General features: G+C 20.3%; 1 protein-coding gene across 2 annotated transcripts in view; it reads left to right on the forward strand.

Moving 5' to 3' along the window:
* LOC128961010 (rhotekin-2-like) overlaps window positions 1-17130 on the forward strand; it is a 45202-nt gene that overhangs the window by 13425 nt on the left and 14647 nt on the right. The window contains exon 1 of one of the 2 annotated variants that reach the window (XM_054307210.1): window positions 8012-8309. The exons of the other annotated variant lie outside the window; for it this stretch is intronic. Within the exon in view, the coding sequence (XP_054163185.1) occupies window positions 8118-8309 (192 nt within the window). The 5' untranslated portion in view covers window positions 8012-8117. Of the gene's footprint in view, window positions 1-8011; window positions 8310-17130 lie in introns of those variants that run through there. 2 annotated transcript variants of the gene reach the window in all.

Genomic DNA, 17130 nt, shown 5'->3' on the forward strand with positions numbered 1-17130 from the left:
TTGTTTTCTAATGATTTTTTTTGCAAATTATATGCAAATGTGATGAGTTTTGACAGAAGTCATAAAATACACATTTTAAGTGTATTTTTTGACAAAATAAATAATTGTTGTATTTTTTAAACAACTTCCGCGTTAATACCGGTATACAGAATATTATTGTTATATCGATTTTATCTATTTATATGAACATAACGTTCAGACATATATTATAACATTATCTCAATATTATATCTAAAGTATATCTACTATTAATATATATATATATATATATATATATTTATAATTATCCATATATTAAAAAATAATTTTACTTAATATAAAAAATTTATATTCTATGATAATAATTATAAACATATTTAAAATTTAAATATATATAAAAATTTAAATAAAAATAAATATACATTACTTTATATACGGTACAGAATAATAAAAAAATGATTTTATTTGGTTTAATTTTAAAAAATTAATTATATTTTAATTCTTTTGTTTTCCTCCCAAATATTATTTTCTTATTTTTTATAAAACTAAAAATAAACTTAGTTTTCATATGTATCACGATTTTATACATAAACAAAAAACAAATCATACTCTCGAAACGTGTTTAATTTAAAATTATTGTAACCAAACAATAAAAAAATATAWAAACTGTATATTATATGTATTATTATTAGAAATTACATACATATATCTTGAATAGTTTCACTTATCTATTATATTATATATTAATAGCATAATTTATATGAATTATTATATTATATATAATATATAACATTTAATAAAAATGAACTAAATTTAAAGCTTCATAACACATGAAAGCCATATAAAATATTTTATACACTATTTTTAATAACCGTTAAATTGAAATATGAACTAAACTATCAAATAAATAATAGTTTAATTTCATACAATTGTATTAGTTTTATGTAGTCTAACATTTTATGTATTGTATAAAAAATATTGTATTTAAATGTAGTGTAACTTTAAAGATAGCACTTCACGATTTTATTATAGCATTTTGTTTTGTTATAACAAACAAAACAGTATGTATTAAAATAGACAATGTTATGCAAAACATTTAAATTGAGATCTAATAGCTTATTGATTGATATATAAATTATATACTATGCTTTTAACATATTGTGATATAATATTAGATTTAGAAACTATAATTTAAAAATTTAATCATATAAATAATTTTTGTCAATAATATAAATGTAATAAATTGATTGATTTGTCAATATCAAATTGACTATTATATATATAATTATGTTAATAATTATATATTAATATTTGTTATAATAGTTTCATCATCTGGACATAAAAACTAAAATTTTTGATATACTAGTTTAGAAAATTAATGTAAAATTAATCTAATTATAATTATATTAACGTATTATTTTAAATCTTAATTGGCACACAATTGGCATAACTTCAACAAATGTTATTATTATCCTATTATTCATAAGTTCTATGTTTAGTTAAGATTTACATAATATAATGTTTACAAAAAAATCCGTTAATTTTCATTGACGTTGTGCTAAATATAAATAATACTGTGTTTTAGGTTTTGTATTTTAAAATTGGTTATAAAATTTGGTTAAACCGTAAATATGAAATTTTAAAAAATGATATTTGTTGATTTACTAAATCGTGAAAACTTTATATAGATAAGCAAATGCATTGCCAATTGTACAAAATTAGCTATTCTGCAATATATAATATTATTTTTCAAAATTTAATTTATTATGAAAGTTATATTTAAACAAAAGTTTAAACAAAATTAGTAAAAATAATTGTCTATAAATATATGTGAGATCTTTTTATTAGTTTATTTAATTTTTTATGTTTAATTAGCTATTGAATATTACTCTATATTGTATATCAAAAATAACTATATGAAAAATTAAGTCTATTGTAAAATCAGTAAATTAATTTCTAGAGTAATAAAAATTTTAATTTTTAAGGTTTTGTTTGTAAATAATACATGCTTTTATATTTTGAAATGAATAAAATGCAGATATATTTTATTTTGCAATTTTTCATTACATTTTTAAGTTAAGATTTTTAAAATATTGTAATTTTATGAAACAATTATTTTATTTTTCAATTTTTTCTTTTATATCCACAAGAAGATACAGTATATAATTATTTAGTTTAAGGTAAAGATTAAAAACAATTGCTTTATATTTTATATTTATATATTTATAAAAATAATCTTAAATCTCATGTTTACAACCACAACAAAAATACATAATTGTAAGACAATATTTTAATTGTATATAAAAATTAATATAGATTTAAATCTACTATCAAAAAACTGGTTAACTTCACGATGTTATAAAAAATAATTAATATTTTTGAAATGTATTTTCAATTTATTACATTGTTTTTATATGAATTTTATTGCAATTTTAATACATTTTTAAAAATAAAATAATATACTATATTACAGTAAAATTATTTTAAGTATTTAATAAAAGTTTTTTTTTGGTATAAATTTTATATTTTAAGAAAAATTAAATTTTTATTTAGAAAGCAATTGTTATTTTTGTGTACTCTACTTGTTTATGAATAAATTAATTATTAATAAAATATCACTCCTTAATATTCTTTATAATTAATGATAATATTTTCATATAATATGCTATTTTTTACAAATTAAAAATTAATTTATCCCATATTAATAATCATTTTGAAAAAATTGAATAAATTATTGGATTTCATTAGTGATCATATTTTCAACAATTTTTTATTCAAACATTACATGACAATCAAGTTTTATTTTAAAAATATTATTTTTAGCTAAAATAACAAGATTTAGCATAAATTATTGTGATAATAACTAACTAAAAGTTGCCAATATATAGATATTTAGCTCAAACTAATTAAGATTTACAAATAGTTATATAATAGAGTTATCTATTTAAGAGTATTATAATTAGAAAATATATACTTTTTCTTAATTGAATTATTTTTGGAAAAGCATTTAATTTCATTAATATATTATAATAGATTTATATAAATTATTATTCAATAATCTATGATTAGGTTAGTATTGTTTAAAATTAATGACTTTATTTTTTAATTATTTAATTCTCATACTATTAATAAATAAAAATCAGATTATTTTAAAAATACATTTTTAAAAATATTATCAAAATATAATAAATTAGATAACAACCACAAAGTATTATATAAATATTATATATGGAATTACTTTATTTATAATAATATATTATATATATATTTAAAATATTTATTTATGTCGTTTGGTTGACCTTAGAAAAGATATTAATATTAAATTAGTTTTTAAGCATTTTTGTGAGCACTCATTCAAAAAATTGTCTCAATTTATATATTAAGAAATAGTCTATTAAAATACAATAGAGATTTGCAAAAAACTATCCCTTAAGCTTTTTTAAAAAATGCTTAATATTGTAATGTAATATAATTATTAAAATGTCAAAATTGTTTTATAACTTTACTCAAACAATAGAAATATATTTTATATAAATATAATTTTTGGCTTATTTTTTTACATTTAATCTAATAATTATCATAATATGTTTTTATTTAAAAATATAAACATTATTTTTTAAATACATGCTAAACACTATTTATATAAATATTTGTAAACAAACAAACAAATAAAAATTACTTGTGCTACTAAAGTTGTATAATTATATTATGAATATTTTTTGTTAATCTAAATATAATTAATGTAATCACAAGTGATTTATTCAAATAATAATCAGTTATTCATTTGTAAAAACAATTATCAACAAATTTAACTGAAGATAAAATTGTTTTTTAAATAGCAATAATAATAGTATTTATTATGTATGTACTGAACATTTTACAATAAAATTATTTAACACATGATATCTCGTGTATAGTATGGTTGACATTGAAAATAAGCTAAAAACTGTTATTTCTATTTATTTTTTGATGATATTTTTTAAGGAATCTTGATTTTTATAACCTATTATTTGTAAATAAATAGTGTCAAAAAACTCATTTTAATTATAGATATTAAATGCATTTTCAATATTGAAAATATTTTTATTAAAAGCGAGACACTATTGAGTGTTTTCTTTTAAATATATGTAATTTTTATTTATAAATCATATTTTATATGTTTCATAGACTATGAATATTATCTATATTATTTCATTTTATGTTAAAAAAAATTCACCTTTAATGATATAAAATATTTATTTAAAAATATAAAATAATGTTGATTTTATTGTTACATTCACTAAAAATTCAAATGTTATAAATAATTTTTTTATGTTTGACTTTATTCTAGAAACTATGTTACAAGTTGTAACTTACAACACATTTATTAAAAAAACTTATTTGTTTTGTAACATTAATCATATCTATCGATGGTTTTGTTGAGAAAAAAACAAATAGGAAATTGAGGATTATCTCACTAACCCATAGTTTTTAAAACCATTAGCGATAATGATGTTTGTCATCCAATACCACTACTCGTGTGATTTAATAATCACTTCCGTTATTAATTTTTTTTGTGCAAAATACTAATGATTGTAATTTATTTGAAACAAATAAAAAAATTGATTTATTGAGACTGTGATTAACCATTAAACTAAAACTCGATTGAAATATTGTATATATTGTTCATCACAGCCTTCAATTTGTTGACAAAAACAATTTTATTTAATGTTTTTAAAAAATATTTTTTAGTTTAAAATAATAGACAATTTAATAAAAAAATTCTCACGCATAGATTATATAGATATAATTTTTAAAAATTTTTTAATTTAATTTTTTAATATTTCCCATCTATTTAAACAATCGCGAAACGATATTGTATGTGAATTTGCTATTAAAAAAAATCAATAGTTGTATAATTATTAATATTTAATTAAGTGTTTATGATAACTTGAAATAAAGTAGTAATGTTGTAATTGACATAATTTTATTTTTTGTTATAAATTGTCTCATACGGTATCTCATAAACATTTTCAATAAACTTTCAGATATATTATCAATTACTATTCAAATGGATAACCAATTTTATAACAACTAAACTTGTATTGTTAATAAACACTTTTATAACAAAACTTATATTTTATTGATCAATAAATTACCAAAAAGTATTTATTTTATTAATAGGTTTTGAATTAACAATAAAATGATTCAAAATAACAATAAAATTTTCCATAAAATAACTTGAATTCAAAATTTAAGTACAGGTGCTAAATAGACTAGTATTAAATATCGGGTTTATTTTAAGATTATACTATTTATATATTGGAAATTTATAATATTAAATTAGGTTTTCACTAGTTTAAACTTTCCGATCAGTTAATAATAAATTTATTATATACAATATAATACTATATCATATATCTTATATTTATATTTACCATATTATATATATACACGAATCTAATTATTATACGATTTATTATTTATGATAAATTGTCTATATAAATTTAATATATAGATGTATATATATATATATGATATATAGTATATATTATATTCTGTATATGACTTTTATTGATATATATTTTTTATATTTATATAAATTTTAAGATATATTGATAAATATTATCAAAAAAATGAGAGGGTGAGAAATGATAAATATAAAAAGTTATGAACCATTGATAACCTTGAATTGTATAAAAATAATTTCTTAGATATGATATAATTGAAATGAAATAATTTTTTGGCAAAATCTAAGTTTGTTGGTGACATCAGAACAGAAACACTTTGTTGACTGTTTGCAGCTCAGGGAGGTTTCAGAGTAAGTCTAATAATGATAAAGAGTTTCAAATGAATTATGAATAAAACTAAAAATATAACACATATTATATGTCAAATATTGTCGGCAATACTACACTTGATTTACTATTTGTGTCCAAAGTATTAATAGATTTTTACAATACAATAACTTTGAGTTGTGTGTGTGTGTGTTGTATGTGTGATGAACCACATGTGAAGCAATTGTATAAAAATAGTAATAATATCAACGAAATATTGTTTATCAAATGTTATCTATAAAATTTTTGTACGATTAAATTTTATTTCACAATAATAATCAATATAAATGATGGGCTATTAGATTCCTTAACACTTGATTTAATATAAAGAAAGAGAGAGAGAGAGAGAGAGAAATTGAATACAATTTTTTAACAATCGGGAGACACACAGAATGTCTTTTAAGATAAAATATTTTATGAACCATTACATGTGTATTGTATGTATGTGTGTGAACTTTATCCCTATCCCTCAAATAGCATATCAGTGATTGATATGAATAGTAGGTCCGTAAAGATTTTCAAACATAAAAGGCAAAGGATTAGACAATTGTTGTTATAAGAGGGGAACAGTTGACACACAAACAATTGAATCTTTACTTCTTTATACTTATACAGTATATACTAATATATGTATAGCTATCGGAATGTACGGTAAATGTTATTGAGTTATGAAATTTTATATCAAAAATATTTTGATATATTATTTTTTCATCATTTTGTAGTTCATTTACTCTATAAACACAACAATTTTTAACACAAAATCTCCTAATACTATCTGTTTTTAATAAAAATTAAAAAAAAAATATTAAACGATTAATTTTTTTATTGTCTAACAATATTATAATAATTTATCATTTATTAATTCATAAAAAGTAAATATTACAAAATTTGCATCAAATTGTAATTCATATGTTATAATCTCACATTCAATGCTGTGATGTTGTGTCCCCTTATTTCAAGTAAACTGTATTAGCATTTACTGTGAATATATCTAAGGCTTTGATAAAAGCATTGATTATATGTCTCGCCTGTAGTAATGGTCAGTCAGTCAAGACTTTTGTCTCTCAAAAACGACTGTCTGAAGCCAATTGACAGCTTAACCCCCGCTGAAAGTCATTTTTAAGTGTGGCTTTTAAAACACTTGTAAACAAAGTTAAATCTCTCTTTTTATTGTCTATTGAAAACTGTAGTCCAGTGTTGTTAGGATTTCAAACATATATATAAAGTTTTTAAAATTTCAATTTTAAAGCATATAACGAACGAATATTGTAGTATTAGTTGATTATTGTAATAGTGATACAGTTATTTTGAGAATATTAGATACCAGTGCTGGTTGTAATGTATGTAATTTACCTAACAATCCTACTCATGTGATGTCTCTCTCCTCTCTCTCTCCCTTCTTCATAGAATAGTAAATAAGGAACGGTATATAAATGAAAAAATCCAACTATTCCTTGAAGTGAAATGACAAAACTTTTTTTTTGTGTAATACTAATAATAGGGAGAAAGAAAAAAGAGATTTTTTAAAATGTGAATATTTTGTGTGTGAGAGTATGTCCTCAGGTTTATGTGTTGCACAGGGAGTCTACTGGCGATAGTCAACGATAGCAGTGCACAGGCAGTCGCACTCACTCTTCTACAGCATGTTTAGTCCTGTTTCTAGAGATAGCACAACACAGTAAACAACAAGTTGACTGCCAGTGCCAGAGAATTAGGTGCTCTCACTCAGCACACACACAACAGCACAGGGCTTCTCTACTATCAGTATCTGAGCGCTAAAATCCATAGCAAAAACCAGTCAAACATAACTTTATTTTCGGTGCTGTTTTGGCACAAACTTGTGTTTATATTTATATAAATAAAGTATTTTTTATAATCATTTTATATAATATAATAATAATACTAAAAGTATCCATTGCTACTAACATCACTTGTGATCACTTTTATTGTAAATGTATATTACATTTAGTTTTTTGTGTGAATAATTTCATATTACTTGTATGCTTATTTTGTTTCACTAATATATATTTTGTATGAAAATATGTATATTAATAATAATTAATATTACTGTAAATTGTTATGCAATATAATATGAGTCGATATTTTGCAAAACGTGAGAATTGAATAAAAATATAACTTTTGAAACAATTTACTGGAAAACAAGTATTTAATTAAATTTTATATATTTATTAAAAAAATGTTTATTAACTATAAAAGTGTTTGTTTGTGAAACTTGGTGGACATTACTAAACAGTTATTTCATTTAAATTATAAATAAATCATTGCAAGTATTTATACTGAACTATCCGACGCTATCATAATATGGGTGCCAATAATGTTAAGAGCAGTGGTGGTCAACAAACAAAATCCCGATCACTGTTGAGACTGTCCTCCAAATCGTTGAACAGATCTCACGGTTACGCCTCATCTAACAAACTGTCCTCTAATAATAATTACAATTTAATGCCAGAATTGGACATCTATTTTATTAGACAAATAGCTAGAAGTTTAAGAGTAAGTTATATTTAATATAATTTATTGAAATTATTATTATATTATTAATTTATTAATGAATATTTAAAAGCATATTCAATTAACATGTGTTCATATTATTCGCAAAATATTTGGTTCAATAGTTGTAACCTAAAGAAATGTTGAATTTAATTGAAATAAAAAAATTAAATTGGATTTTAACTTAAAAAAAGCTACAAAAGTCAAACATTTATTTCGATAATCTGTTTATTGTTGGAAAAAAGTGTTATTAAAAATACTTGATATCATTTGTTTTATATGTTTTATTGTTTGAATACATGTCCAACTGATAACAGGATCTTTCCTCGAGTTTTTCATTTTGCTATCATTTATCTATAGATTATTAAATTATTAAAGATTAATATTTATTTAACACTACATTTACAGTCAATATTTTTAACACTTGTATATACAATGTATATTATAAACTATGATTTATACTGTACTTTATTTTGGAGAGTTAATTAAATATTTTCTTAGTTTTACTCAAATGTTTTTGTTAAAAATGTATTAAAACCCATTTTTTAAATTATTTATACAATATTTCAATTCAATACTGGATTTTTTTGGTGCTAACATTCAGCGACTATTTTTTAAATAAAAAATTTAATTTTAAGTTAAATAGTTTAGTATTACGAGAGTTTAATGAATTTTTTGTTGTCTAAAAGCTATAATCTTTAGAAAAATCTGTGTTATACTCAAAAAAAGTTTATTAATTTTTGCTGTAAATAAACAACATTAGTGTTAGTGTAATAACACTTGACAAGTACTGAATACTATATTGTAGAGAAAAAACATTGAATATTTTTTATATACAATTCAATATCAAAAATTATTATATTGTTATCAAGTTTTGCCCAAAAAACCAATTAGTTTATAATATTAAGTATTTCTAGTTTTTATGTTAAGCCCAATGACTTTAGTTTTTTGTCGAATGAATAATAAAAATAAAAAGTTTACTTTCGCTTCTTTACCTCTATTTCTAGACTCTCCCAAAACCACACATAACTTACATTTTATAATCTACTGTATGGTATAAATTGAAAATTATTATCATTTTTATAATTCATTTGATTATATCTAAATTTATAAGCATTTTTTATGAACACACATACAAGATATGATTTGTTAAATATACTGAATATGCTATACTGTATTTATAGTAAAATAATTTCTTAAATAAAATGTTGTTTTACTATTGAATTAATATTGAATTGTAAAGTGAAATTGAAAACATGTAATCATTTAATATTTGTCATGTGAGAGACCCGGGGTTTATGGGCCGGTCCTTAGATAATAATATATATAATATTTTATAATAATCACGCAATGCTTTCTGGGGATCATTTGGATACCAATAGACATATAATAGAGAATAATTATATTTAAATTACACCTATTTTTGTTGCTTCATTGGCGCAAGTCTTTGATATTTGAATTGTAATTAAGATTATTTAAATAACTTATTTTTAAGGTCAATAAGCCAGAAATTATTATTATTTTTAATATTTTTTCACTTTACTATATATTTCTAAATAAAAAACAATAGTCTAAACAATGGTATTTCAATTATATATTAATATATTTATAGATATATATTAAAAGTAGTAATTCTTATTTTTATTTTACAATTTATTATTTAGATATTTATAGAAAAATAATTTTATTTTTGTCTAATATTATATATACTGCAGTATTTATAAATAAAATTATTATATCAAGTGATTAATATCATTGAAAATGTTAAATTAAAGTTTATATTTACTAAGATTCATTCATTCAATTTATTTCATCTCATTTAAATAAATTGTAGGAAATTATAGATATTTTTAGTGGAAATTTTTAAATTCTTGCGTAGATTTTAAAGAAATTTTTAGAATATATTTCTAAATGTCTTCAATAATGAATTCATATTTTTTTTATTAGAAAAATGTTATTCACAAAATAATATATTTGAATAAGGCTATATATTATTTTAAGGATTACTTTAGCATATATTTAAATATAATTTATATATGTATTTTGTCATAAAATTAAAAAATAGGTTATTTATTGTTTGATAAATAATGATTAGATTGATTTGTAATTTTTATAGTATACTGTTATTTCAATAGATATAATATTTAATTGTCTATATTATACATGAAATTCACGAAATTTGTTAAATAAAATTTCAAAACTATTGAAAACTTCAAAACATTAAAATAATAGAGCAGTTTAAAATTGTTTAAAACACATTTTACAATATAATTTTTATTTAATTCAGACATATTTCATCAATATAAAATTTACATAAAAATAATCACAACTTTTATATTAATTTGATAAATGCCAGACTATTTTTTATATAAAATTATTATTATTATTATCAATAGCTTTTTTTAAGACTTATTATTTTATTAAACCAAATTTTAACTGGAAAATGTCAATTTTATTTTTAAATATGAATATTAGTAGTATGTTCAGTATATTATAATATATAGTTATATCATATCATAAATCTATCTATATATTCAAATTTACAAACACACGTATTTTTAAATGTTTTACACAAACACAATGTGAACCACAAATTGTATTAAATACTGTACCGAAGTTAATATAATATTGCAAATAATAATAATATCTACAATAAAAACCGAGTAAAAAGTGTTGCTTTAGTTTTATGTTAATCACGATTTGCTGTTTTCAGATTACATCATACAGTTATAAAAGTCCATAATAATAGCATATATATAAATGGTGTGTGTGTTTATGTGTGTATGTATGTGTGTGTGTGTGTGTGTGTGTGTGTGTGTGTGTGACCTCGTTTTTATAGATCACTGGGTTGATAGTCGTCCATATTATGAGCCAATAAAGTACTTTTTAGATTATTTAAAAAGCTTTTTTTACGATTGAAAATGTTTTTTATTTCTATTATATTTTTAAGTATATCTTTGGAAGCAAATACACCATTAAAAATACGAACAAATAAGTCTAGAATTTTTATTTGAAATTTGCTATTTTTATTTTTTGTTTGTTTGCTATTTTGTTACAACTATACTTGATATATATTGTTATTTTTAGTAGTTATCTCAAATTGTATATATGTCAATTAAATTAATACCATTGTAAATTAATGTACTTATTGTTAATCTTGTTTGTACTGTATTTTGTGACACATATTGCTAATTTATATGTAGCAAATTGATCAATATCAATTTGGTATATGCTATTATACTATACATCTAATTTAATAGAAGTAGCTAAAAAATATTGAATACAATATCTATGAATTTTATGAAAATAATATTCAAAAAATAAAATTATCACATTTATTAGCCATTGTTGATTGTTTAAATTGTTTAAATTAGTTAATTTATCCCTTCATTAGCAACATAGTATAATTAACCAAATTTTGCAAAATTTCTATATTTTTAAAAATTTTATATATAAGTTATATATATTAGTTTAATAAAAGTTTAGTTAATTTAGCATTAATACATTATTTAATATACTAGATCAAAGTAAGTTTATTAATAGTGCTATTGAATAATAAAATGAATAACTATTTTTAGAACATTTTAATTAATTTAAATAAATTTATTTGATATATTTTAATTCAATTTATTAAGATATATAAAACATATCAAATTAATTAAATCATATAAAAAATTTGTTTGTATCAGACAAATGCATCATATATTTTAATTTTGGAGTAAATTTTGTTTTTAAAAACTATTATATAACGAAATCTTAATTACATTATTTTGTTATTATTTACTAAAATAATTAGTTAACTCGTAATTCAAAGCTATTATACACTAATAAATAATCATTATTACTGTTTTACTCTATTTTAATTACAATCACGAATATTGATTGAAATGATAGAAATGGTAGTATAATTATAAAGTTAAAAAATGTTGTTTAGATTAAAGTATTATTTCAATTTAAAACAATTTTTATTTGTTTTCAATCAATCAATTTAATACTTTAATCAAATATATTATCTGAAAATAACTATTTTGTATTAGTTATTGTTATTTTTCCTTTTATTGATATATTTATTTTTTGAAAACATTTTTCAATTAATATTAGATTATATTAATTGATAATACATGAAATAGATTGAATTGAAGTATATCCAGGTGTCCATTATTTTTATTTAAAAATTTAAATTTATCAAACAATATGTTTGAGCTGTTATTGATCCCAAATACCCGATTCTCTCAGTATCTTGACTTAAAGATATCACTATTATTGATGGTGTCCTTGACTATTGTCTCATCAGTAGCTCAGGTAGTGTTTGAGATCACGAGATTATGTGCTAAATAATGCTAACTTTTCATAAATAAAAATATGGTTATACAGTGTGTGTGACACAAACTCATTGGTTTAGTTTTTGAAAAGTATTTTTAAACCCAATCTTTATTTCACACAATATATACAGTACTGAATGTATGTCTATATCCATATAATTAACTGCAGAGGCATTTCTGTAAGATATTTATATATATATTGAAGCCCTGGTTATGATTATTGGCTAATACTAGGGGCTAATAATTACAATAATTGAAGTGCTGCTGCTTTTTGTCTACCATTGGACAGACAGCCTCTTGTATTTCCTTTCAAAAAACGGTTTTTACTTAAATTCATAGCTTAGGGATATAAATAATATTTAGTGAGAGAGAGCCTAAATTGTGTTCATCTGTTGCTCAAAGAGAGGGACAGTAAGGGAGAGTGTCTGACTGTTAACCATTAATATTTGCCTCACATAAGTGATGGCCTTTTCCATCATCCGATGATGACTTCAAATAAATAGGTCTAACGCTTTTGCGATGTTTGTAAACACGGTTGGGTCAGTCTTCTCACTAAATATAATACTTTTTTTAATAAAAACATAATAACTTATGTAAAGATTTTTTGAGTTACATATTGTTTGTTTCAAATTTGTAGGCACATTGTAGGTTAGGCTCAAAAACAATAGAAATTGAGAGTCAAATAAATGAAAAAATGTTTTTTTTTCAGAATTTACTATTTATTTTGTTTAATGTGTTTTTGCGGGACATATAACACATTGTCTATTGAAGTAAAGAAAGTATTATATTGATATATGGCAAAACCATTTAAGTTTGTTTGAAAAGTTATAACTCCCTGTCCTCCTGTCTCCTCTACAACTACTCTCCCTATCATATCATTGTGTTTTTAGCACTCGATTATCTGTCTTAACATAATCTCAAGGTTTCTCATCACATAAAAGTTATTATACAATATATTTACTGTAGTGTATATATTGCAAAAAATATATAACTTATGAGTGAACTTAACATGAAGTTTCAAAAATTAAATTTTTTACTGTTGAGTATATAAAGTATTTTTGTGTTTATATTCATAATAATAATAATAATAATAATAATAATAATAATAATAATAATAATAATGAATCAAGTGTTGAGTGAACTCATTGACTATAATTTTTGTTTTTAAATTCATTGTATATTTAATTTGTCTCTTTATCTTTCAGAATAAGAGGGAAAAAAGATTTTCAAAAGATATATGCAATTCAATAGTTAAATAACTTTTTTTTTAGTCTCTCATTTGTAATTAACTTTTCATTTCAAGTGAAAGAGAAATACAGAGAGAAAAAATAAATTGCATTTCTATTTTAGTAATTATATTATTTTATTTTGATTGACTACAAAAGCTACAACATATTTAATTAAGTGAAAATAATATTTTATTTATACAAAATTCAACTGAATGTATATTCTGTATATAAAATTAAAAAATAATTAAGATTATTATCAAGAAATGTCTATTTTATAAATATAATAAAAATTTATATTTAATGTTTTATTTTAAATTAATAGAAATTTATTTTTTTAATGCCGGCATTGATTTTTACATCAATTTTGTAATCATATTATATTGTTTTCTAAGCATAATATTAATAATAGTACAGGTATTACACAATTCAGTTCATTAACACCATTGAAAACATAACTTTATTGTTAATGAATATAACAATATTTTTCACAAAAAAAACAATTTTATAATATTTACGGATTTTTTGGAGTAAGACTAACATAATTTTTTCAAAAAGATTTTCTGATTAATTTTGTAATATTGTAACAATAATATTATTTTTTGGATTAATACAGTGATGTACTTTTATCTCATGTATAATAACTTATAATTTAAAATCTCTATCTTTCTAACTTGTTATCTGTTATAATTCATATACTGTATATATATATATATATATATATGAAAAACAACATACAATTAGTTACGGATCAATTGTGAAAAATAAAAGATTTATTTTAAAGTCTATCCATTTCTATCTCCCAATACTTGATGTGTTTCTTCAATAATGATTATAACTGTATTGTATACTTATTTTATATGAAGACTAATCAAACTTAAAAATAACGTTGTGTTTTGAGATTTATTGTTTGTGAAAAAGTATATTATTATTATTATTATAAAAATAAAAATTCAAGGCATACCCGCAGTTTTGTTGTTTATTATTGACAATTATTTCCGCACCGTTGGGACGGTTATGATGTGTTTGTATGTGTGTGTAGTTTTCTCATACTTTTAACGATTAGTGATAGTTAACATTATGGATATTTTAAAACTCTAATGTAAACTTGAAATAACAATTGTTTAAATTAATTTTTTCAAATTATACATAATATGTATAACATGTAGCATAAAGAGCATGAAATATTAACATATGTTTATTTATCACTTATGTATATTTTAGTTTTTATGTATGAATAAAATGAAAGTTTTTTTAGATAACATATTTTAAAATGTCAATAATATTTAATTATTATAATAATGTGAAACAAAATTATTTAAATGTATTGGTCTAATGCTCTTTTCACTGACAGTTCTTTGCCATTCAATTGATAGTTATCTTAATAATAATTAAAACTACAATATAAAGACAATTATGAATGAAAATAATTATTATATTTATTATGAAAAAATGAAACGGATGTTTAAGATTCATGAACTTAAAAATAAAGATATAATCAGTTTATTATTATTATATTTTTACAATAATAAAAAATTCAATCATATTTTGCAATACTGGTATATGTATGCTTTGAATTTGACCGGGTTTACAATAATTTTAATTACAATTTTAAACAAATTTTTAAATAAATATTGTTTATTTTTTTAAATCAAGCTGTTAAATTTATTACTTAATATATACTATATACTTAATAATACTAATAATATTTTCTAAATAATATATTATTTAAAATGTATACATATCATATCACGTACAATATCAATTTTAATGATCTTTACTTGAATAATAAGTTTATTTAGTATGCATTAAATGCCAAGTTTACAAAATAACTTATTTTTATATAGATTTGTATTTACACTACAATATCTCATATAAATATTATATATTAATAGTATCTTTAAATGTAAATATCGTGACAAATTAACTGCTAAAATGTACATTTAATTTTGCAAACATTAATTTTTATACTGTGTTATAGATAGAATTTATGTTATCTTATATCTAACAAAATTTGCATATTAGATAATGTAAAATATTGTATATTATTTTTTTTAAATAGTGTTAACTAATTTAATTGTATACAACAAAAAATGTATATAAATAGTAAATTTGAAATCAACAATTTTCTCTCTATATTATAGCTAATTAACAATTTCATAAAACTGTAATATTTAAATACGACAAATTGGTATTTTTCAAACTGTAATATTAATTTAGGCCAAAGAAATATATAATGTTTTTAAAAGTTGTTTAGTTTTCTCTTAAGAATTGGTGCAACAAATAATAAATTATATCTTAACTGCTGATTGAAAATGGGTTTTGTTTTAAATTTTTTTTTAAAAATACAAAAATAACAATTTTTGAAAATTTATTACATAATAGCCTTTTCTTTTTGTGGATGTGTTCTATATTTGGTATCAAAAATGATGGGTTAATAGGAAAACACAAATAATTTTCTCACCAAATATATAATAATATGTATCGACATTTCCCAAAATAAAACGATAAAATAAAAACAAATAAGATTTTTGCCTCAATTCACAGCTTATTTGCTGAAACTAGTGATTAAAATATTTGAAATATAATAATCAACAATCAAAATGTCTAATGAATTATTATTTAATAATTGCATCAATATTTGTTATAATATATTATTGTATAGTTAACTATTTTTATTTTTTGATGAATATCATAATAATTTATGTTTGTATTATTTTTTTTGATATTATTTTTTAATTAATAATATCTTCACCCATAAAATATAAAAGCATTTTACCTATTTATAACAATGTATTTTATAATTAATGAATTATATAATATATAATGACTTATTATATAAATTATTTTATAAAAAAATAGATAATACACCTCAATTAAAAATATCAATATCAAACTAATTTATTTGCATTAATTTGAAGGTCCGTTAGGGAGTGAATCCTCAACTATAGATTATTTTTATTAAAAATGTTTTTAAACAAATAGATTATTATCTTATGATACGGTATATAACTTACATCATATCTAAGTTAAGGTCATTTTTGTATTACATTTTTGAGGCGTAAAACATTTTTGAATAAATATCAATATAATTTTAGATGTCTTATAAAATAATTGTATTGTTTATTATGTGTAAATCATGAGACTTATTTTGCTCAGATACCATATTTTTTCGGTCATAAATTTAATAATTAACTAATTATAGTTTGAAAGTCAATGATGTAATTAATTTGCATATACTTTCCTACTCATCACTATATATGAGTATTTGTGAAT

This window comes from Oppia nitens, unplaced genomic scaffold (assembly GCF_028296485.1).
Source record: "Oppia nitens isolate AA-2021 unplaced genomic scaffold, nextdenovo-longstitch-racon4-pilon3 scaffold13_pilon_pilon_pilon, whole genome shotgun sequence".
Classification (NCBI taxonomy): domain Eukaryota; kingdom Metazoa; phylum Arthropoda; class Arachnida; order Sarcoptiformes; family Oppiidae; genus Oppia; species Oppia nitens.